This window comes from Jaculus jaculus, chromosome 6 (assembly GCF_020740685.1).
Source record: "Jaculus jaculus isolate mJacJac1 chromosome 6, mJacJac1.mat.Y.cur, whole genome shotgun sequence".
NCBI classification, from domain to species: Eukaryota; Metazoa; Chordata; class Mammalia; order Rodentia; family Dipodidae; genus Jaculus; species Jaculus jaculus.
In genome coordinates this window covers 156,101,437-156,126,801 of record NC_059107.1, presented here as the reverse complement: position 1 = coordinate 156,126,801, position 25,365 = coordinate 156,101,437, and the positions used below count along the sequence as shown (strand labels likewise).

Genomic DNA, 25,365 nt, shown 5'->3' with positions numbered 1-25,365 from the left:
ATTGGATCCTTAATCTTGGCCCACTGCAGCCGTCCAGACCGCCTTCGGGACATTGCTGACCGCTTCAATGTTGACCATGATGCAGTACTGGACAATGTACTTTATGCACGTGCATATACTAGTAAGAGCCCGTGCAGTGGGGTGTCTGGGTGATTGTAAGGTGGGCAGCACTGGTTTACCACTTAGGTGATAGAACATTTTAAACCTTTGCCCTTGTTCTATTTAATTTTTCTGCAAATAAGTCTACAAATTGTAGCCTCTATTAAGTCCTTAGGTATTTAAAAGTCCTATAAATATGTTTTTGTTGCCTTTGAAATGCAGAATGACATTTTTATTTTACCCTGTGGTGTTGGGGATTAAACACAGGGCTTCACACAGTCCAGACATATGGCATGCCACTGAATTTATTCCTCCAGCCCCTAGAAAAGCATTGTTTTGGAATAGGTACCATATGCCACATACACTGAGGCAGAATAACAATCCCACCTAGTAAGGTCATAAATAATCAAGAGAAACCAAAGACATAGGTGTTCTTAGCCTCTGCTTCCAGCTGGAATAGCATTTTCTCCCTGCATTTCCCACCAGGCGAACATCAGATGGAGCTACTTGATTATGTAGCAGCAAAGTTCCATGAAGAAGCTGGCATTTTCAAGCTACTGGTACAGCTCTTAAACAGTGCTATTTACAGAGCTACTTAGCATTTTTGTCCTGTTGATTCTATTTAAATAGATATCTTCCTTCTATGTTCAAGAGCATTTTTGGTTTTACATTATTCCCGTGCAGATCATTGATTCAATTATGGCACTTTTTCGAGTGGATTTCAGTGGTCGTGGGGAATTGGCAGAACGGCAGCAAAAATTGGCCCAGATGTTGTCACGTCTCCAAAAAATCTCTGAAGGTAGATCTCTAAAACAGATGACATTATCAGGATCAGCATCTGTGATAATCATTTGCTAATCATATTAATCATTTGTGTTTTGCAGAGAAGCTCAAAATAGTGTCAGTATTTTAGAAAAACAAAGTTACTTTTATAGGAATACAACTTTTAGAAATATTTTATTACCTATTAGGGTGAGAGGCAGAGAGAATGGGTTCCCAGGCCCTCTAGCCACTGCCAATGAATTCCAGATACATATGCCACTTGTACATCTGGCTTTATGTGGGTACTGGGGAATTAAACCAGCATCCTTAAGCTTTGCAGGCAAGTGCCTTAACTACCAACCCACAATATTGATTCTGGCTGGGCATGGTGGCACACACTTTTAATCCCAGCACTCAGGAAGCAGAGGTAGGAGGATCATTGTGAGTTCACTACCTTGAGACTACATAGTGAATCCCAGGTCAGTCTAGGCTACAGCAAGACCTTACCTCAAAAAACCAAAATTTATATTTATTGATTCTGATGTAAATTATAAAGAATTTTTAATCTTTAATTTCTGTTATCAATGGAAAATAAGATTACTTATAAATAACTCATAGTATTCCTAAATCTAAATAATGGACTTTTATTGCCCTTCTCTTAGTTTCTTAATTTTATTTCTTGATATAGAATACAATGTTGCTGTTTTTGTGACCAATCAAATGACTGCTGATCCAGGAGCAACTATGACGTAAGTCCCAGGATTCTGTTACTATCAAAAGGGTTGGAATAGCTGGGCATGGTGGCACAACACCTTTAATCCTAGCACTCAGGAGGCAGAGGTTGGAGGGTTGCCATGAGTTTGAGGCCACCCTGAGACTACGGAGTGAATTCCAAGTCAGCCTGGGCTGGAGTGAGACCCTACATCCAAAAAACAAAACAGAAAAAGAAAATGGGCTGGAGAGATGTCTCAGTGGTTAAGGCACTTTCCTGCAAAGTCCTGGAGTTCATTTGCAGAAGCTGGATACCCTGGCATGCCCATTCTCTCTGTCTCTTCTCTCTCTCTCTCTCTCTCTCTGCTTGAAAGTAAATAAAATATTTAAATTCTTTTAAATTAATTTATTTGCAAGCAGAGAGAGACAAAAGACAGAGTGAGAGAAAGAATAAATATAAATAGGCATACCAGGGCCTCTACCCACTGTAAATGAACTCCAGATGCATGTTCCATTTTGTGCATCTGGCTATACATGGGTACTGGAGAATCAAGCCCGGGTCATTAGGCTTTGCAGGCAAGTGCCTAAACCACTGTGCCATCTCTCCATCCCCTAAATAAAAATATTAAACAAAGCAAAAACAAAGAAAACTGCAATGACTGTCTTAGAAAGATGGCAAGGAAGCCAGGCATGGTGGCGCATGCCTTTAATCCCAGCATTTGGAAGGCAGAGGTAGGAGGATCACCATGAGTGAGTTCGAGGCCACCCTGAGATTACATAGTGAATTTCAGGTCAGCCTGGAGTAGAGTGAGACCCTACCTTGAAACCCCCCCACAAAAAAAAAAAAGAAAAAAAGGGAAAGAAAGAAAGAAAGGAAAAGATAGATAGCAAGGAACGGAAAGGCAAAGAAAACTGAACTAGGATGGTAAAGGCAGAAAATTCAAATGAAGATGTTACCATCATCCAAAAGATTTGACTGAATAACATTCAAAATAGCTCTGAGTTCATGATAATAATTTTCAAGGGCTGGAGGGATGGCTCAACAGTTAAGGTGTTTGCCTGCAAAGCCAAAGTACCCAGGTTCCCCAGGACCCACATTAGCCAGATGCACAAGGGGGCACACACGTCTGGAGTTTGTTTGCAGTGTCTGGAGGCCCTGATGCACCCATTCTCTTTCTCTTCCTCTTTCTCTGTCAAATAAATAAATAAATAAAAATAGAATATTAAAAAATAATTTTCAGGGCTGGAGAGATGGCTTGGCGGTTAAGCGCTTGCCTATGAAGCCTAAGGACCCCGGTTCGAGGCTTGGTTGCCCAGGTCCCACGTTAGCCAGATGCACAAGGGGGCGCACATGTCTGGAGTTCGTTTGCAGAGGCTGGAAGCCCTGGTGCACCCATTCTCTCTCTCTCCCTCTATCTGTCTTTCTCTCTGTGTCTGTCGCTCTCAAATAAATAAATAATTAAATAATAATAATAATTTTCAAAAGCTTTTAATGCTTTGAGTGTATGATATGAGTGTGCCTGCCACAGAGTGTTTGTCCTCTCCTTCGACTTTGCTTGAGACAGGGTCTCCCTTGTTTTTTGTTTGTTTTTTTTGCTGCTTCATGTGTGCCAGTCTAGCTGGCCTATGAGCTTCTAGATTCTCCTGGCTCTGTCTCCTATTGCTAAAGGCATGTTGGGATCAAAGATCCAAGCACCACTTTGTGTTCAGCTTTACATGGGTGCTGGGTAATTGAGCTTGGGCCAACAGGCTTACAAGCAAGTGTCTTTAACCACTGAGCCACCTCTTGAGCCCCAACACTAACTTAAAAATATTATTTATTTATTTTTAGAGAGAGGAGGGAGAGAGACAGAATGGACATGCTGAAGCCTCCTGCTGCTGCAAACAAATGAACTCCAGACTCATGCACCACTTTGGCTTTACATGGTAGTGGAGAATTGAAGCCAGCCTGTTAGGCTTTGGAAGCAAATGCCTTTAGTCATTGAGCCATTTATTTCTCCAGCCCTAAACTTTTTACTTGGAACATTTTTAAATATTTTATTTATTTATTTGAGAGGCAGATAAAGAAAGAGAGAGAATGGGCTCACCAGGGCCTCTAGCCTCTGCAAACAAACTCCAGACACATGCATCACCTTGTGCAACTGGATTACATGGGTACTGGGGAATTGAACATGGGTCCTTGGGCTTTTTTGGCAAGCACATTAACTGCTAACCCATCTCTCTAGTCCTTTCTGAAAAATTTTTTAACCATAGGAAAGTTGCAAGATTAGCACAATGAATGCACATGATGTCATTTCCTAGAGCGTTTTTTTTTCTCTCATATGTGTACATGTAGGTTGGTGTGCATATCTATAAAATCTCTTTCATTTCAACCATTCACATGCTCATATATTTAACTATAATGCATGCATATATAATATAATATATAATATAATGCACATGCATATGTTATTGGTTTGTGTGAACCATTTGAGATGTGTGTTTTTGTTTTGTTTTGTTTTTCTGAGGTAGTGTCTCACCCTAGTCCAGGTTAGCACAGAACAGTACTGCCACATCTTTTGCAGTTCCATACAGCTATCATTTGAATACCTTTTATGAGTATTTTCAACTTTACTATAAGAGATTTCAACATGAAAACTATTAACAACACAAATGGTTATAAGCAAGTTAAAAAGATTTGAGGGGAGCTGGAGAGACGGCTTAGTGGTTAAGGCATTTGCCTGCATAGCCAAAAGACTCAGGTTTGATTCCCCAGGACACACATAAGCCAGATGCACAAGGTGGTGCATGCATCTGGAGTTCATTTGCAGTGGCTGGAGGCCCTGGTGCACCCATTCTCTCTCTGTCTCCCTCTTTCACCCTCTCTTTGTCTCTCTCTTTCTCAAATAAATAAATAAAAATAAAAAGACTTAAGGGGAGGCTGGAGGGATGGCTTAGCAGTTAAGCGCTTGCCTGTGAGGCCTAAGGACCCCGGTTCGAGGCTCGATTCCCCAGTACACACGTTAGCCAGGTGCACAAGGGGGCGCACACATCTGGAGTTTGTTTGCAGTGGCTGGAAGCTCTGGAGTGCCAATTCTCTCTCTGTCTGCCACTTTCTCTCTCTGTCTGTCTGTTGCTCTCAAATAAATAAATAAAAATAAAAATAAATTTTTAAGAAAGGCTTAGGGGAATGAAGTATAGTTTAGTGGTAGAGTGTATGCTTAGCTGGTGGAAGGTCCTAGGCTCATTCAATCCCTGGCACACAAAAAAAAGGTTAAGAGGAAAAAAAATTAGCCATCCATAATTTCAAATATTTATTGAAAATCTAATAGCTAAGATTCTGAGAATTGACTAGAAAATAAAAGAGAGATAAACACCCTGTTTCCGTTAAAAAGAACAACAAATGATATCCATTTAACCGTTTAACTTAACATTTTTAAGTGTTAGTATGTCACACATCATTTGAAGTTCTTGAGTGCTTAGAGCAATCTTTTCTCTATGGTTCTCTGTGAAGTGTCTTCATATACAGGACATGAAGTACTTCACAAAGAGAATAATTTTAAACCGAAGAGAGATGGAAGATTTTTAAGGCTTGCTTTAAAAAGGGAAAATGACTCATTGGCTCAGAGGGAGGAAGTGGGTTGCATTCAATAAAACAGTACAAGTTTAAAGAGCAATGTTCTTTCTTCAGGTGTGGGGAGGGAACATTGAAGAGGCCAGAACTGTCACTCTAGAGTTACAAGGCCAAAAAAAAAAAAAAAAAAACAAAGAAAGAAAAATCAGTGGAAATAAGTCAAATAGGGATTCTTTTTCTTGTATTTGTAAAAAGTTTTGAGAAGAGTAAAACCATTTTGAACTTACTCCTACAATACAACGAAAGGAGGATTCGAACAGTGACAGAAAGGAAATAATTGAAGAGGGAGTGAGAATGGGAGGAGACTGGTGATGAGTACAGCTAAGGGAGAGCCAGCCAAGGTAACAAAAGCTGGTATTTTTGCTGGCAAAGTCTGCTGCGAAACATCTCCTCCACCTAGCCAAGCTGCAAGGAAACAAGACTCACTATAATTAGTATGTTCTCAAGTATATTAAATTATAACAGTACAGATTAAATATATGTCTTCATGTAAAGCACAAAAATTACCACATCTAAATGAAAAAAAAGGACAGTTTTAAAAAGGATTTTAAATGCTATAAGAAACCCTCCCATAAAGAAAATATCTTTGTTTCTTAGTGTTGAGAAACTCCAAGCTGCAGCTTGCCTGGGGCCTGTCAGAGAAATATCACTATAATTGGTATGAGTCCCCAAGTACACTGACAATAATTGAGGCTTATATCCCATGCATTATACTTGATGGCACATTGTATTAAAAAGGAACAAAATTACAGAGGCAAGGAACTGCCGTATGATACAGCAGAGCAGCGGCTCCCAGATGAGCCTGCAGACTCAGATCTTTCACTGGAACAATCCAGTTCGTGGGTCCTAGAGATAACAAAGCAAAGGATGGCCCTGGGAAGCGCCCCACCAGGGCAAGTAGTGCCATGAGCACAGAGTAAGACCACGTGTGGTACTGCCACCTACTTCCATTGTATGCTTTTAAAAAATATTTTACTATTTATTTATTTGAGAGAGGGAGGGATGGATGGATGGATGGATGGATGGTGTGCCAGGACCTCTAGCCACTGTAAACTAACTCTTGATGCATGTGCCACCTTGTGCATATGGCTTATGTGGGTACTGGGGAATTGAACCTGGGTCCTTTGGCTTTATAGGCATCTTAACTGCTAAGCCATCTCTCTAGCTCCATTGTATACTTTTCCCTAAAACAAAGTCATCTCAGAATTTGTAGTCTTAGAAATGTACAATTTATTTTCTATGGGTGTCACCTGCTGATTTAATATCTTTAGCACAAATGAGGAGGTTACATGTTTAGAGAAAATACAGGGTCACTAGCATTTAGACTATTTGAGCCTCACTCCCAGCCCCAGAAAATTAATAGAACTCATATTTACTGGTCATTTACCACATACCAGGTACTTTCATGTATCATCTTATATAATTCTCATGTGACCCTGATGAAACTCAGCCTATTCTGCTTTCTATGAAGCCAATCTCAATTATGTGGTTGCGTCTCTTCCCACCCCACAAAACAAGAATTCTAACTTCAAAACATTGAAAAAATGTAGACTTTTGTGCATATTTTGGGAGCAGACAGAAGGGAAGTGTTATTTAACAAAACTTCTGAAACATACTCTTTTTAAAAACCATCTCTTCCCTTGCCCAAAATTTCTTCTATTTTGACAGCACTCTTCTCCCCACATTCTCTCAGTCTCAAGCCTCCTCCTCATTCTACTTCATTCAGTCTTTTTTTCCTTATTGGACCCCTTCTTAAAAATCCGATCTGTAAGCTTGCCCCTTATAAGTTAAAAGCACTAGGAGGAGGCTGGAGGGATGGCTTAGCAGTTAAGGCATTCACCTGCAAAGCCAAAGGACCCAGGTTCAATTCCCCAGGACTCACATTAGCCAGATGCACAAGGGATCGCAAGCATCTGGAGTTCATTTGCAGTGGCTGGAGGCCCTGGCATGCCCATTCTCTCTCTCTCTCCTTCTTTCTCTGTCAAGTAAATAAATAAAAATAAAATATTTTTTTTAAAGCACCAGGAGCCGGGTGTGGTGGCACACAACTTCAATCCCAGTACTCAGGAGGCTGAGGTAGGAAGATTGCTGTGAGTTTGAGGCCAGCCTGGGCTAATGTGAGTCCCTGTTTCAAAGAAATAAAAATAAAAACAGCAAACAGTACTAGGAGTGCTCATTGCCACTCAAGCTTGCTTGTGTCCCTCAGTCCACACTCTGACAAGAACCTGAGGTAGTATTATAAGTATTCCCAATGTATAAAAGTGGAATGGAGGCTCAGAGTATTAGCTTGTACAATCACACAACTAAAAAATAGGGAAGCCATGGTTTGAATTGATAGATCTTTGTCTTCAAAACTGATGCTCCAGGCTGGGGAGATGACTTAGCTGTTAAAGGTGCTTGATTGTAAAGCCTGCAGCCTGGGTTTGAATCCCCAATACCCACATAAAGCCAGATTCACAAAGTAGCACATTTAAAAAAATATTTTTATTTATTTATTTGACAGCAGAGAGAGAATAAGATAGAGATAAATGGGCATGCTAGGGCCTTTGGCCACTGCAAATGAATTTTAGACACTTGTGCTACACCTGGGTAATGGGGAATCAAAACTAGGTTGGCAGACTTTGCAAGCAAGAGCCTTTAACTGCTGAGCCATCTCTCTAGCCCCTAAATATTTTTTTTTAAGTTGATGCTTCTTGAGTGGTAGAGGGCTTGCCTAGCATACATAAGGCCCTGGGTTCAACCCACAGCACCGCCCACTCACTGTGCTATCCTCCTAGCTCATTCCATTCTGTGTCATAACTATTCTTCATTTTAAAAATAAAATATTTATTTGAGAGAGAGAGAATGGGCACGCCAGGGCCTTCAGCCACTGTAAACGAACTCCAAACACATGCACCACCTTGTGTAACTGGCTTATATGGATCCTGGGAAATCAAACCTGGCTTCACAGGCAAGCACCTTAACTTCTAAGCCATCTCTCCAGCTTTACATGGATTCTGGGGAATCAAATCCAGGCTAACAGGTGCCTGTAACCAGTGAGCAACCTCCCCAGCCCTCATAAATATTCTTCATGACCTCAGCATCCTAATTTGAAGTCAAAAGGCCAGACTGTTCTGGGCTATACCTTCAGTGATAAGCTGTATCCTTTCAATCAGAGTGGGAGAAATTAATAATCTCTCTTAGTCCCTCCTTATTCCTAAAATCCACCCCCAGTACGCCCCAGTCTCCCAAGAAAAGAAGGAAAGGAGAGAAGGAAATGTAAAAGAAGAGAAAATAAGAGAATAGGCTATAGGAGGGATGTGGGTGGCTTTCTAATGCTGTGTTAAATTGGTCAGAAATAGAAGTAAATTAAGGGCCTCTAGAAGAATGTGTAGTGCGATTACACCTTCTTGTACATCACCTCGACTTCAAGTGCTAGGATAGTCAAGAAGCTCAACAACACTGGAAGAAAAAGTTCTTGGTCAACATTTCATTGAAAGATGACTGTTTAAGCTGGGCTTGGTGGTACATGACTTTAATACCAGCACTGTCACAACTACCCAACATAATCAACCTAGAAAAGGTATATTTTGATGCAGCTTTAAAAATAGTTTTATTTATTTGCAAGAGAGAGACAAAGAAAGCAGGGGCAAGTCAGGGCCTCCTGCCACTGCAAACAAACTCCAGACATATGTACCACTTTGTGCATCTGGCTTTACGTGGGTACTGGGAAATTGAGCCCGGGACATCAAGCTTTATATACAAACACCTTTAACCACTCAGCCATCTCTCCAGCCCTGATGCACAGTTTCAGAGATTCTAGTTTATGATCAGAGAGATGCATTGCTTTTAGGCCTCTAGTGGGGATGACAATTAGCAATGTTAGAGAATGTGTGGCAGAACAAATGAAAGCTGTCCTCGGGCCTGGGAGACGAGTAAAAAGGGGCCAGAGTCCCACAATCCCTTTCAAGAGCATACCTATAATTTCCTAGAATCCTACCAATCAAATTAGGTGTGTCTAATCTGCAACCCACAGGCTACCTGCATCCCAAATGGCTACAAATGCGCCCAACACATTTGGTTGGTGACATGAGGTTTCAATGTCAAAAGATTAGACACTCCTGTCTTACAGGTTTCACAGTCTCACCACACTGGGGACCAAGCATTTAACATATGATTCCTAGGGGATATTTAAGATCCATACTATAGCAGTAGGGAATAGAAAAAAGGAAGTTGGTTTGAGAGTTTGGGCTAGTGGTTTGAGCATCTGCCTAACAGTCATGGTGGCTACTGGTTGGATCTCCTCAAAATAAAAAGAGGAAGTAGTTAGCCAGACATGGTGGGGAGCAGGAGGAGACTTGAGGAGAAATGTTAGAACATTAAAAAGTGCACTAGAGGGGCTTTACCCCTTCTTCCCTTCTCATGGACAGGAGCTCTCATAATCTTTCCTTGTCTTCAGCCAATAAACTCTCTCTCAAAAAAAAAAAAAAAAAGTGTATTAGAGAAGCATAAACCACTGTTGCTGGTTCACATTTCATGGCCAGTTGAGAATATCATCAGGACCTCAAGAAGCCCTTCTGAACCCTCTAAAGAACACAGAATTCCTGTAAGAATTTGAAGAACTGATCACAGGTAGAGTGACCTGGAGAGTTCAGTCACTCCATTACAGAGTGCCATAGAGCCAGGCATGGTTGTGCACACCTTTAAGCTGGAGAAATGGCTTAGCGGTTAAGCGCTTGCTTGTGGAGCCTAAGGACCCCAGTTTGAGGCTCAATTTCCCAGGACCCACGTTAGCCAGATGCACAAGGGGGCGCATGTGTCTGGAGTTTGTTTGCAGTGGCTGGAGGCCCTGGTGTGCCCATTCTCTATCTCTCTATATCTGCCTCTTTCTCTCTCTGTCAGCTGCTCTCAAATAAATAAAAATAAACTTTTTTTTTTTTAAATCCTGACAACCCAGGTTCAATTCCCCAGTAACCACATAGAGCCACATGCACAAAGTGGTGCATTCATCTGGAGTTTGTTCGCAGTGGTTGGAGGCCTTTGAGTGCCTATTCTCTCTCTCCCTCTCTCTCTCTCAATCTGCTTGAAAATAAATGTTTTTTGTTTGTTTTGTTTTTTTTTTTTTTGAGATAGGGTTTCATTCTAACCCAGAATGATCTGGAATTCACTCTGTAGTCTCAAGGTAGCCTTGAACTCACAGCGATCCTCCTACCTCTGTCTCCCAAGTGCTAGGATTAAAGACGTGCACCACTGCACCTGGCAAATAGAATATTTTGTAAAAAGAATGTCGGCCAGAGAGATGGCTTGGTGGTTAAGGTGCTTGCCTGCAAAGCCTAAGGACCCATGTTTGACTCTCCAGATCCCACATAATTCAGCTGCACAAAGGTGAGACAAAGGGGCTAGAGAGATGGCTTAGCAGTTAAGGTGTTTGCCTGCAAAGCCAAAGGACCTTGGTTTGATTCCCCCAGACCCATGTAAGCCAGATGCACAAGGGGGTGCATGTGTCTGGAGTTCGTTTGCAGTGGCTGGAGGCCCTGCTGCACCCATTCTCTCTGTCCCTCTCTCTGCCTTTTCTCTCTCTCTCTCTCTCTCTCTCTCTCTCAAATAAATAAAAATAAAGTATTTTTTTTAAAAAAGGTGAGGCAAGCACAAGGTTGCACATGTCCACTAGGTAGTACAAGCATCTGGAGTTTGATTGCAGTGGCTTAGGCCCTGACACACCAATTCGCTCTCTCTCTCTCTCTTGCTCTCTCTAAAATAAAAATAACTAAAAATGGTGTCATAGAGCTGGAAAGATGGCTTAACATGTAAGGCAGTAAGGTGTTTGCCTGCAAAGCCTAAGGACCCAGGTTGGATTCCCCATTAGCAAAGTAAGCTAGATGCACGTGGTGGCTCATGCATTTGGAGTTCATTTGCAGGGATTAAAGGCCCTGATTCACCCATTCTCTCTCTCTCCCCACTCTCTCTTACGCTGTTCATCTCTCTCTGCCTCTTTCCCTCTTTCTTTCTCTCTCTCAAATAAATAAAAATAAAAACTAAAAAAAATTAAGAAAAAAAGAGTGTCATATTGACAACTCACCACTTTCACCGGCTTCTCCAGCTGAGATCGCTTCTTTGCCTGCCTTCGTCCTGACACAGCAGTCAGCCCCTGGCTTCTCGTAGTCATCCTCAGCTGCCGGGCTGCTGCCGGCTTTCTTCAGCATTTGACTTAAAACCTTCCTTGTTCCTGTGTTTGATCTGCTGAATGTCAACCAGTCACATACAATTTCTAACAGGCATTTTCTGATTCTAACCTCTGAACCATTTAACCAAGCAGCAGTTTTATCAGTAGACCTCTGTGCCAGAGCTTCTTACCCACCAACCTATGATCTACATTAAATCTTATGCCAGTGGTTATCCTCACTGTGCCAAGCTTCAAGTTTAGAGTAACTGGAATCCTGGAAATGTTCATGGAGCAAGCACAGTTGGAATTGTGTGCCCCAGAGCTAGAGCCATTGTGCTAGGTCATGTTTTCTAGATCGCTATATCCTGTCAAACAGTACTCTTCACTGGTGATTTCTAAACCTGTGTTCCACTGTACCAACTGAGATTACCATGTTAAGTTTAGTCTGTGTTCTATTAATGTGGTATGTTATTAGTTAAGTCCGGCCTCCCTTGCATTCTAGGATAAGTCCTTCAAAGTCACAGCACATACCCATTCTCCTTTCACTATGCTGCTGCATTCAATTTGCTAATATTTTGTTGAGGACATTTGTGATTAGGCCTTTTGTTGTTGTTTTTAAGGATTTGCCTTAGATTTATTAGACTTATTTTTACTTTTACTTCTTGTTATGTGAGTGGAAGTCCTTTCATGACTCTGTCTCTCAAGGTGAGTGTATAAAGTATTTGTAGGGACTGGAGAGATGGCTTAGCAGTTAAGTGCTTGCCTGAGAAGCCTAAGAACCCTGGTTTGAGGCTCGATTCCCCAGGACCCACGTTAGCCAGATGCACAAGGGGGCGCACGCATCTGGAGTTCGTTTGCCGTGGCTGGAGGCTCTGGCGTGCCCATTCTCTGTCTCTATCTGCTTCTTTTTCTCTGTGTCTGTTGCTGTCAAATAAATAAAAATAAACCAAAAAAAAAAAAGTATTTGTAGGACTAGAGAGATAGCTTAGTGGTTAAGACACTTGCCTGGGGCTGGAGAGATGGCTTAGCGGTTAAGCGCTTGCCTATGAAGCCTAAGGACCCCGGTTCGAGGCTCAGTTCCCCAGGTCCCACGTTAGCCAGATGCACAAGGGGTCGCACGCGTCTGGAGTTCGTTTGCAGAGGCTGGAAGCCCTGGCGCGCCCATTCTCTCTCTCCCTCTGTCTTTCTCTCTGTGTCTGTCGCTCTCAAATAAATAAATTTTAATAAATAAATAAATAAATAAAAAGACACTTGCCTGCAAAGCATAAGGACCCAGGTTCAATTCCCTAATACCCACATGAACCAGATGCAGTAGTGAATGACTCTGGAGTTTGTTTTCAGTGGCTGGAGGCCCTGGCATGCCCATTCTCTCTCTCTCTCTCATAGAAAAATACTTTTATTTATTTGCAAGCAGAGAGAGATAGAGAAAAGAGAGAAAGAGAGAGAGGGAGGGAGAGAGAGAGAATGGGCCTGCCAGGGCCTTAGCCACTGCAAAAGAACTCTACACAAACGCACCACTTTATGTGCATGTGTCACCTTTTGCATCTGGCTTACATGGGTTCTGGGGAGTCAAACCTGGGTCCTTAGACTTCACAGGCAAGCACTTTAACTGCTAAGCCATCTCTCCAGCCCAAAAGTGTTTTTTTTGTTGTTGTTTTGTTTGTTTTTTCCCCAAAGTAGGGTCTCACTCTAGCCCAGGCTGACCTGGAATTCACTATGTAGTCTTAGGGTGGCCTCGAACTCATGGTGCTTCTCCTACCTTTGCCTCCCCAAAAGTATTTTTTCAAGTATTTGTAACTTCTCAGTTATCATGATACCATTTTTGAATCCTCATGACCAGATATTGTAAGAGCTTTTCCTTGAAATACCCATTTTTTAGAGGATTAACCTTGGACAGCAGAAATGAGTATATTTCCAAGACGGTTCTCATTGCAGATTCCTAACTAGTACAGCAGTGGAAGGTTCCGTCATACAGTTAGTGAACAAGACACACGTTCTCTGAGCTAGAGGTGTAGCTTGCCAGTAAAGCATTTACCTTGCATGTGAGGCCCTTCATTCTATCCCTAACACCAGAGAGGAGAGGTTTTTAATCTGCTTTTAATTTCAAGCCATGAAAGAGAAAAGTTGGGCCATTTATTTTGAGGTAGGGTTTTCCTATGTAGGCTAGGCTGGCCTTGAACTTGTATCATCCTATCTCAGTCTCTTACCTGCTAAGATTATAGGCATGTGTGCCACAACGTCCAGCTTGGATAATTCTTTTTTTTTTCTTTTTTCGAAGTAGAGTTTCCCTCTAGCTCAGGCTGACCTGGGATTCACTATGTAGTCTCAGGGTGGCCTTCAAACTCATGGCAATCCTCCTACCTTTGCCTTCTGAGTGCTAGGATTAAAGGCATGCACCACCACGCCCGGCTTGCATAATGTTTTTTTTTTTTTTTTTTTTTTTTTTTTTTTTTTTTATGAGAGAGGGACAATTGGCATGCTAGGGTCTCTAGCCACTGCAGCCAGACTCCAGACTCATGTGCCACCTTGTGTGCATATGTGACCATGTGCACATGCATCACCTTGTGCGTCTGGCTTATATGAGTTCTACAAAGTCGAACTTGGGTCCTTAAGCTTCACAGGCAAGTGCCTTAACCTTTTAGCCATCTCTTCAGCCCCTGGATGATCTTATTCATTAAAACAGAACAGTACCTGGCACATAATAGGCCATTAACCATTATTTCTCTTTTTCTAAAACTATTTATTTAAGACAAGAAGGGGGGCAGAGAAAGAGAGAGAAATTGGGCATGCCAGGGCTGCCTAGCCACTGCAAACGAACTCCAGATGCATGTGCCACCTTGTGCATCTGGCTTTATGTGGGTACTAGGAAATTGAACCTGGGTCCTTTGTCTTTTCTGGCAAGTTCTGTAACCACTAAGACATCTCTTCAGCCCTAACCATTATTTGTGATAAAGGAATCAACAAATAAGTGAATGAGTGAATCCAGTATTTGTATTTTGTAAAAAGGTTTTTTTGGCCGGGCGTGGTGGCGCACGCCTTTAATCCCAGCACTGGGGAGGCAGAGGTAGGAGGATTGCCATGAGTTCAAGGCCACCCTGAGATGACAGAGTTAATTCCAGGTCAGCCTGGACCAGAGTGAGACCCTACCTCAAAAAACTAAAAAAAAAAAAAAAAAAAAAAAAGGTTTTTTTTTTTTCTTTTTTCGGTTATTCGAGGTAGGGTCTCACTGTAGCCCAGGCTGACCTGGAATTCACTATGTAGTATCAGGGTGGCCTTGAACTCACAGCCATCCTCCTACCTCTGCCTCCTGAGTACGGGGATTAAAGGCATACGTCACCACGCCCGGCTTGTAAAAAGTATTTTTAAACATGTTATTGATAACTTTCATGTATACAGACAATGTACCATGATCATAATCCCCTGCCACTACCTCCCTTTTTCCCTCCCAAATCCCCCCTCCACTGAGTTCCTTCTTTCCAACTAGTCTCATTTCCATTTTGATGTCATCATTTTTTTCCCGCCTATTACACAGTCTTGTGTTTTGCAGTCAGGTTCACATTGCTGGTAGAAATTACTGAACCAACAGCAGCTTGTGCGAAAAAGAGGTTTATTTTGGCTTATAGGCTCGAGGGGGAAGGTCCACAATGGCAGGGGAAAACGATGGCATGAGCAGAGGGTGGACATCACCCCCTGGCCCACATAAAGTGGACAATAGGAACAGGAGAATGTGCCAAACACTGGCAAGGGGAAACTGGCTATAACACCAATAAGCCTGCTCCCAACAATATACTCCCTCCTGGAGGTGTTAATTCCCAAATCTTCATCAGCTGGGAACCTAGCATTCAGAACACCTAAGTTTATGGGGGACACCTGAGTCAAACCACCACATGTAGGTAGTATCAGCCACTGTGAGGTTATGAATATCTGGGCCACTTTGTGTCTGGAAGACAGCATTGTAAGCACCCTCCCCTTCTTTTCGTTCTCACATTCTCTTCTGCAATGGTCCCTGAGCCTTGAAGGGTGTGAAAGAAATGTTTCATTTAGTGCTAAACACCACTGTCACTTCTCAGCAACTGTGGTGAGTTTTTACTCACCCATGATAGTGATTACTGCCATTTGAAAAGAGGAGCTAACCAAAAGTGAAAATAGCATTATTATATGGACATAAATGTAAGTATTTAGAATATTTAGAGGGTAGTTTGGTAGTTTGGTGGACATAATGTATCCATCTAACCAAACAACAATAGCAGTCCCATCCGCCTCAGGGCTTAAGACCTCTCCAGCCATAGGCTTTGGATTAGATTTAAAAATAATTTCTTGAGGCTAGAGAGATAGCTTAGCAGTTAAGGTGTTTGCTTACAAAACCAAAGAATCCTGGTTCGATTCTCCTGGACTCATGTAAGCCAGATGCATGGGGGGGGGGGCATGTGCCTGGAGTTTGTTTGCAGTGGTTAGAGGCCCTGGTGTGCCCATTCTCTCTCTCTTTCTCTCTCTCTCTCTCTCTCTCTCTACCTATCCCTCTATCTCTCTGCCTCTGTCTCTTCTCAAATAAATTAATTAAATAAAAAATAAAAATAATTTCTTGGAGCTGGGTGTGGTGGTGCACACCTTTAATCCTAGCACTCAGGAGGAAGAAGTAGGAGGATCACCTTGAGTTCAAGGCTACCCTGAGACTACCTAGTAATTCCAGGTCAGCCTGAGCTAGAGTGAAGCTCTACCTCAAAAAAAAACCAATAAGGCCGGGTGTGCTATGCACGCCTTTAATCCCAGCACTGGGGAGGCAGAGGTAAGAGGATTGCCCTGAGTTCAAGGCCACCATAAGAGTACAGAGTGAATTCCAGGTCAGCCTGGGCTAGACTGAGACCTTGCCTCAAAAAACAAAACAAAACAAAATAAAATAATAATAATAATAATCATTTCTTGGGCTTGAGAGATGGCTCAGCAGTTAAGGTGCTTTTGCTTGCAATGCCTGACAGCCTGGGTTTAATTCCTCAATACCCACGTAAAATCAAATGCACAAAGTGGCACATGCAACTGGAGTTTGCGGTGGCTGGAGGTGTACCCATTCCCTCTTTCTGTCTCTCTTCCTCTCTCTCTGTCTTTCTCTGTGTGTTTGCAAATAAATAAATATTTTTAAAAATAATAATTTGTTAAGACAGGGCATGGTGGCACATGCCCTTAATCCCAGCACTTGGGAGGCAGAGATAGGAGGATTGCTGTGAGTTCAAGGCCACCCTGAGACTACTACATAGTGAACTCCAGGTTAGCCTGGGGTAGAGTGAGACCCTACCTAGAAAAACAAATAACAAAAAAAGACAGGTATTAATGGTACATGCCTTTAATCCCAGCACTCAGGAGGCAGAGGTAGAAGGATCATCATGAGTTCCAGACCAGACTGGGACTACAGACTGAGTTCCAAATCAGCATAGGCTAATTTCAAGACTACTTCAAAAAAATCAAAAATGAAAATAATAGTAATGGGCTGGGATGGCTTAGTGGTTAAGGCGCTTGCCTGCAAAGCCAAAGGACCCAGGTTGGATTCCTCAGGACCCCCATTAGCCATATGCACAAGGTGGTGCACGCATCTGGAGTTTGTTTGCAGTGGCTGGAGACCCTGGTGCACCCATTCTCTCTCTCCCCCCACTGAGAAGGCTAGTCTGACTGGCCACTGAGCTCCAGGGATCCACCTGCCTCTGCCTTTCCAGCATTGGGATTATGAAGGCATACCACTGTGTCCCACATTTAAATGGGCACTAGGGAATCAATCTCTGGTCCTTATGCTTACATGGCAAGCACTTTATCACTGAGCTATCTCCCCAGGTCCTAATAAATGTTTTATGTCTTATTTGTGCTTTTTTAACTTGTTTTTTTTCTTCTTTCTTCCTTCCTTTTTACAAATTAATTTTTTTTTTTTTTTGGTTTTTCGAGGTAGGGTCTCACTCTGGTCCAGGCTGACCTGGAATTAACTCTGTCATCTCAGGGTGGCCTTAAACTCATGGCAATCCTCCTACCTCTGCCTCCCGAGTGCTGGGATTAAAGGCGTGCGCCACCATGCCCGGCATAAATTAATTTTTAATGTTAGAAATTAAGCCCAGAGCCACATGCATTCTAGGCAAGAGCTCTAACACTGAACTATATCTTCAGACCTCAATAATAATTTCTTTTTATTTTAAGGGTACATTTTATTTATTTATTTATTTTTCTTTTCACAATTTTTATTAACATTTTCCATGATTATAAAAAATATCCCATGGTAATATAATAATTTCTTGAAAAAAATAAAAGGTCAGGGCTAGGGAGATGGCCCAGTGGTTAAAGACACTTAGCACTTGCTTGCAAAACTTGCCAGCCCAAGTTTGATTCTACAGTACCCACATAAAGCCAGATGCACAAAGTAGTACATGCATCTGGAATTCATTTGCAATGGCAGGATGCCCTATCACATCTATTCATTCTCTCTGTTTCTCTCCCCATTGTCTCTCATTGCAAATAAATTATGTAAAAAAGGGTTTTGTTTGTTTTTTTGAGAGGCAGGGTCTTGCTGTAGCCCAGGCTGACCTGGAATTTACTATGGCAATCCTCCTACCCCTGCCACCCGAATGCTGGGATTAAAGGTGTGTTCCACCACACCCAGCTAATAAATAATTTTTCAAATTTTTATTTATTCATTCACTTATTAGGGAGAGAGAGAGAATGGACATGCCAGGGACACTAGTCATTGCAAATGAACTCCAGATGCATTTGCCACCATGTGCATCTGGCTTACATGGGTACTGGAGAACTGCCGAGTCCTTAGGCTTCACTGGCAAGTGCCTTAATCTCTAAACCATCTCTCTATCCGTAAATAATTTTTTTTTCTTTTGGTTTTTCAAGGTAGGGTTTTACTCTAGCCCAAACTGACCTGGAATTCACTATGTAGTCTCAGGGTGGCCTTGAACTCGTGGTGATTCTTCTACCTCTGTCTCCCAAGTGCTGGGATTAAAGGTGTGTGCCACCATGCCCGGTCTAAATTAAATTTTTTTTAAAGTCAGACAATGCACAGAGCTGTGCATGTCTGTGGAGTTTGTTTGCAGTGGCAAGAAGCCCTGGCACGCCTATCTTCTCGCTGTCTTTTAAACACAAATAAATAAAAATGAATTTTAACAGTTTTTTAAGGGCTGGAGAGATGGTTTAGCATTTAAGGTGCTTGCCTCTGAAGCCTAAAGATGCAGATGCTTGCGCCACCTAGTGGGAATGTGAGACCTTGCACTTGACTCACTTTTGTGTGTCTGGTTTACATGGGATCTGGAGAATCAAAAAACATGGGTCCTTAGGCTTCATAGTCAAGTGCCCTACCCACTAAATCATCTCTCCAGAGCTGTTTGTCTGTTGTTTTGTTTGTTTGTTTTGAGGTGGGGTCTAATTCTAGCTCAGGCTGACCTGGAGTTCATTATGTAGTCTCAAGATAGCCTCAAACTCACAGTGATCTTCCTAACTCTTCCTCCTGTGTGCAGGGATTAAAGGCATATGCCACCATACCCGGCCACTCCTCAGTTTCTGAACAAGCTTCTGCTTGTTTTAGAATACCCACTCCTCCATCCCTTGCCATCCACACAAAAAAGTTGCCTTTTTAAATTTTAATTTATTTTTTAAAATTTACTTATTTGAGAGTGACAGAGAGAGAAAGAGGCAGATAGAGAGAGAGAGAGAGAAAGGGCATGCCAGAGCCTCCAGCCACTGCACACAAACTCCAGACATGTGCTTCCCTTGTGCATCTGGCTAATGTGGGTCCTGGGGAATCGAGCCTTGAACTGGGTTCCTTAGGCTTCACAGGCAAGCACTTAACTGCTAAGCCATCTCTCTAGCCGCAATTTATTATTTTTGTATTTCCATAATTGTAGACAATATCCCATGGTAATTCCCTCCCCCCACTTTCCCCTTTGAAACTCCACTCTCCCTCATATTCCCTCCCCCTCAATCAGTTTCTCTTTTATTTTGATGTCATGATCTTTTTCTCCTATTATGATGGTCCTGTGTAGGTAGTGTCAGGCATTGTGAGGTCATGGATATCCAGGCCATTTTGTGTCTGGAGGAGCACTTTGTAAGGAGTCCTACCCTTCCTTTGGATCTTACATGCTTTCCACCACCTCTTCCGCAGTGGACCCTGAGTCTTGGAAAATGTTATAGAGATATTTCAGTGCTGAGTACTCCTCTATCACTTCTTAGCACCATGGTGCCTTCTGAGTCATCCCAACGTCACTACCATCAGAAAAGAGAAGCTTCTTTATAGAGTTTTTTATTTGACTGACTCTGTTTTTCATTGCTGGTAATTCTGACTGGTTTTTCTTTATTATTTCTATTTCCTTATTCATGTCTTATATTGACTTCCTTATTTCATTAAATTGGTTTCCTGTGTCTTCGTTGATTCCTTTGATTTCCTCTTTGATTTCTTTGAACATATTTATGGTCATTCTTGTGAAATCATTCTCAGGCATTTCCTCTAAATCAGTCTCACTGGAGGTCATTTCTGATGAATTAATACTTTTTGGTGGATATATATGGTCTTGATTTTTTGTGTTTCTTGTATTATAATGTAGAGATTTTTGCATCTTGGATTAATTTAATTCTTTAATTTAATTAATTTAATTTCTAATTATCTGCAGTATTATTAGATGTATTAATCAATCTGATGTTATATATCTTCAGGGTAGGAGCTTAAGGTGCTAGGTGTGGCTCTTAAGACTCTCAGAGTAACCATAAAAGTGACCCTAGGGGCTGGAGAGATGACTTAGTGGTTAAGGCACTTGCCTGTGAAGCCTAAGGACTCAGGTTTGATTCCCCAGGACACAAGTTGGCACATGCGTCTGGAGTTTGTGTGCCGTGGCTAGAGGCCCTGATGTTCCCATTCTCTCTCTCTCTCTCTCTCTCTCTCTCTCTCTCTCTCTCTCTTTCTCTCTCTCTCTTTCTATCTCACTCTCCCTCGAATAAAAACAGTGATCCTAGGTGTTGGGTTTGCTTGCTATGAGAGTATTCAAGTAGGCTGGATGGAATAAAATATAGGAAAATTCTAAAATTTAACTAAACAATATACACATTCAATGAAAAACAGCACAAAGTATTTATGTAAGAGTAGGTATTATGACAAACAGATCCTCTAACAAAGTTACAGTCCCTAAGGATGTATGTTGCCCCATACCCTTAACCCTGTCAACTGGGAGGCTGGGAGTTCTGGTCTGTAAAGGGTTCCAAGGTCAGCTTGTGACCGAGTGAGACCCTTCTCCAATGAATGACAGAAGAGGAGACAAAGGCACTATAGATCAGGAAGCAACAAATGACAAGTTAAAAATAGCTTAGTGAAGAATGGCAAATCTGACCATCCATCAGATTTAACATATAATTTACCCTGACCTAGAAGGTGCAATTAGCACTTCAGATACACACCTATATATCAGGCTTATTTGGTGGGTAATGACTTGGTGTAATCCCAGTTACCTTTTGGGATGGCTTTAGTCTCAATCATGCTGTGCATCCACAGCACTCGGGAGGCAGAGGTAGGAGGATCACCATGAGTTCAAGGCCACCCTGAAACTCCATAGTGAATTCCAGCCTGGACTAGAGTGAAACCCTACCTCAAAAAACCAAACAAAAAAAGAACATATTTTGCCGTTTTTGTTTGGGCTTTTTCTCCCCTAGTCTGCTTTGGCATTGTTCCTACACTGTCCCTCTATGCTGCACTGTGGGCTCAGGTAGGCTCTCTGGGTGGGTAGGCTGGTCTGCTTGCCTGTGTTGGGTGCTATGTCAGTTTGTTCCCTTCCCCAGGTCTGTGGTGCTTGCTGGCTTGAACTGGTGGGTGGGGGGAGCTGTCAATGGTGGGTGAAGTTCTCCTACTGGTCCTCGCAATCCTCTTCCTCACAAACTGCTCCGCTGGTCCCTGCTGTGCTCCCTTCACATTTCTTGAGTTTGTGAGCCGGCCAGTGCGAGTGGAGAATCCCCTCACCTGGCTTTTCCTGTGGCTCAGGCTGTGGCCACATGGGCCTGGTGCCACCACTGCTGGAGCTGCTTCTCCCTGCTCCTGTGTCTCTAGATGCTCTGGATCTCTCCTACTTCTCTGCTGTAGTTGATAATTTCTTACACACCTTCACTTTTTACTAGAAGAGTATATTTTTCCAGGTGTGGTGGCGCACACCTTTAATCGCAGCACTCGGGAGGCAGAGGTCGGAGTATCACCATGAGTTCGAGGCCACCCTGAGACTCCATAGTGAATTCCAGCCTGGACTAGAGTGAAACCCTACCTCAAAAAACCAAACAAAAAAACATATTTTGCCATTTTTGTTTTGGGCTTTTTCTCCCCTAGTCTGCTTTGGCATTGTTCCTACACTGTCATTTTGACCGGAAGTCAAAAGTTGCTTTTTTAATTGCAAATATTGGTATATACATACCATCCACATCATGAAACCTCAAAAATATTTTATTGGTTCAGTTTCCAGGCAGACCCCAAAAAACCCATTGGAGGACACATCCTGGCTCATGCTTCCACAACAAGAATAAGCTTGCGGAAAGGGAGAGGAGAACTGAGAATTGCCAAGATTTATGACAGGTAAATATTTTTTTATTCTCCATTAGATTCTTGTGCACATGGTTTGAAATAGAAATGTTGCTGCTGGGATGCTGTAATTATTCCACTGGCAGATACTCCATGTTTGAATTTCCTTCTCAAAAATCCCATAACTGGTTAGGAAGTCTCCACTATGTGCTAGGATTCTTTTGCCACATTTACTGGTACCTGACCTCTCAAAGCATATCCTGAAGTCAGATAATGAACTCATACTAATTTGAATTAAAAGGTGTTAGGTGCTGGGGTAGTACAGAGTAAGAGAATATGTTATTTTTTTGCCAGATTAACACCATTTGCTATTTAGGTGGCAGTTTAGAAATCACTTTCTCAAGCCAAGTGTGGTGGTTCAGACCTGAAAATCATAGCACTTGAAGGCTGAGGTAAGAGGATTGCCATGAGTTTGAGTCCAGCATGGGCTACATAGTAAATACTAGGCCAGCTGAGGGTGAGGCTCTTTTTTAAAACAAAACTGACCTTTTTTTTGTGAGGGAGGGGCTTGGGGGGAAGAACAAATCAGTAATAGAGTGTTTGCCTAGCTTGTGCAAGACCCTAGATTCTATCCTCAGCACTGCAAAAAGTAGTTAAGTTTCATTCTGTCAGGGACCTCTGCCTAACCCTTTTAGTCCTTATTTAGTTGAGAGAGAAGAGGTAGACAGAGAGAGAGAGTATGGGTGTGCCAGGGCCTCTTGCCACTGCAAACAAACTCCAGATGCATGCGCCACTTTGTGCATCTGGCTTTCCATGGGTACTGGGGAATTGAATGCAGGCCCTCAGGCTTTATAAGCAAGCACCTTTGACCACTGAGCCATCTCCCCAGGTCCCTATATTCCTTTTTTTTAAAAAAATTTTTTTTATTTATTTTATTTGAGAGCAAGAGACACAGAGAGAAAGACAGATAGAGGGAGAGAGAGAGAATGGGCGCACCAGGGCCTCCAGCCTCTGCAAACGAACTCCAGACGCATGCGCCCCCTTGTGCATCTGGCTAACGTGGGACCTGGGGAACCGAACCTTGAACCAGGGTTCTTAGGCTTCACAGGCAAGCGCTTAACCGCTAAGCCATCTCTCCAGCCCCCTATATTCCTTTTTTTTTTAATTTTTATTAACATTTTCCATGATTATAAAATATATCCCATGGTAATTCCCTCCCTCCCCACCCCCATATATTCCTTTTTATATAAATGATTTTATTTACTTGTAAGGAGAGAGTGAGTATGGGCACACTATGTCTTCTTGCCACTGCAAAAGAACTCCAGATGCATGTGCATCTGGCTTTATGTGGCTATTGGAGAATTGAACCCAAATCATCAGGCTTTGCAAGCAAATACCTTTAACTGCTGAGCCATCTCTCCAGCCGTCATTTCGAAGTCTTGTATAGCTTTCCAGTATGTTAGTCTAGCCTGTAGGAAGTTTTACACCTCTAAGGAATTGAGTAAGCCACATAGGGTCTGATACACAGGCCTAAAACTATTCTGAAAGAACTCCCAGTTTTCCTTTTGTCTATTTTCAAGTTTGGGGGTAATTTTTCTTGACATTCAAAACCTTATATATAGAAGTTGCTAAACAAATGTTTGCGAGGGCTGAGAATACTGGTAGGTAAATTCTGTAGTCCGTATTTAGCTGTACCAATGCGGGGATGTCTCTGGAGACTCAGACTGATGGAGCATGATGCCTGTGACATGCGCGTAGTATTTATAGAAACAGAGCTTTTTATAAACTTCTGTTCCCTTGTATTCTGCTAGCCCAGAGATGCCTGAAAATGAAGCCACCTTCGCAATAACTGCTGGAGGAATTGGGGATGCCAAGGAGTAGGTGGGATTGATGCAGATTGCTTCTCGGTGCTTATTAGGAGCTGAAGAAATGGAAACACAGTCTTGAATTTCACATCTTGAAATAAGAGGACTTTTTTCACATGTTATTAAAATAAAGCCAGCAAAAGATATTTAAATCTTATATTTATCTTAAAGTCCGTGATATATATACATTGAATGTTGAATCAGAAACATACCATACCTATTCCTGAATTATCTCATATATAAATATACCTGTCAGGTATTTAGGGAAGGGGTGCCTGATTTCTTCACTTCTGCTTTTCAAAAGTGAGTCACTAGGCACAGGTGCCCAGAAATGCCCTGATCTCCTACACACTTCTCTAGCACTTTTCTGGGGCACAATGCCACTGACCTACAGCAGGATGCTGTTGTCCAAGAGAGGAATGCTTGAAAGACAAATATTCATAGGACTCCAGAGAGCTTTTTTTTTAATTCACACTGGCAAATTGCATATTATGTACCTTTATAGCAATAGAGAAGAAACATTAAGTCAATTTTTGAATTATTTAAGACTTTGTGACAAGTTGAAATTAGTTTTTGTCTTTTTAAATATTTTGTTTAGTTATTTACTTACTTACTTATTTGGAAGAGAGAGGGAAAGAGGCAAATAGAGAATGGGCATGCTAGGGTCTCTAGCCACTGCAAAGGAACTCCAGATGCATGCACTGCCTTGTGCATCTGGCTCACATGGGTACTGGGGAATCAAACCTTGATCCTTAGGCTTCGCAGGCAAGCACCGTCTTTTCAGCCCAAAATTATGTTTTAAAAAATGTATTCTGGGGCTGGAGAAATGACTTAGCAGTTAAGTGCTTGCCTGTGAAGCCTAAGGACCCAGGTTTGAGGCTCAATTCCCCAGGACCCACATTAGCCATATGCACAAGGGGGTGCACATGTCTGGAATTCATTTGCAGTGGCTGGAGGCCCTGGCGTGCCCATTCTCTCTCTCTCTCTGCTTTTCTCTCTGTGTCTTTCGCTCTCAAATAAATGAACAAAAAAAAATTTTTTTAATGTATTCTGAAGCCAGGTGTGGTAGCACATGCCTTTATCCCAGCACTTGAGAGGCAGAGGTAGGAGGATCGCCATGAGTTCAAGGCCACTCTGAGACTACATAGTGAATTCCAAGTCAACCTGGGCTAGACTGAGAACCTACCTCAAAAACCCAAAAACTGTTCATGTGTGCGTGTGTGTGTGTGTATTCTGGGCTGGAGAGGTGGCTTAGTGGTTAAGGTGCTTGCCTGCAAAGCCAAAGGACCTAGGTTTGATTCCCCAAGACTCATATAAGGCAAATGCACAAGGTGGCGCATGCATCTGGAGTTCCTGTGTAGCAGTTGAAGGCCCTGTCATGCCCTTTCTCTCTCAAAAAAGTAAAAATAAAAAAATTTTTTTTTAAATTTTCATTTATTTATTTGAGAGCGACAGACACAGAGAGAAAGACAGATAGAGGGAGAGAGAGAGAATGGGCGCGCCAGGGCTTCCAGCCTCTGCAAACGAACTCCAGACACGTGCGCCCCCTTGTGCATCTGGCTAACGTGGGACCTGGGGAACCGAGCCTCGAACCGGGGTCCTTAGGCTTCACAGGCAAGCGCTTAACCGCTAAGCCATCTCTCCAGCCCAA

The 25,365-nt window shown here is 42.3% G+C and overlaps 1 protein-coding gene across 1 annotated transcript in view; it reads left to right on the top strand.

Moving 5' to 3' along the window:
- Positions 1-23,730, top strand: part of Dmc1 (DNA meiotic recombinase 1) — a 49,621-nt gene extending 25,891 nt beyond the window's left edge. Inside the window, exons 9-14 of the mRNA XM_045153377.1 lie at positions 30-121; positions 586-659; positions 784-898; positions 1,550-1,610; positions 21,787-21,903; positions 23,661-23,730. Coding sequence (XP_045009312.1) covers positions 30-121; positions 586-659; positions 784-898; positions 1,550-1,610; positions 21,787-21,903; positions 23,661-23,730 — 529 coding nt within the window. The remainder of the gene's footprint in view (positions 1-29; positions 122-585; positions 660-783; positions 899-1,549; positions 1,611-21,786; positions 21,904-23,660) is intronic.
- The last annotated feature ends 1,635 nt before the right edge of the window (positions 23,731-25,365 follow it).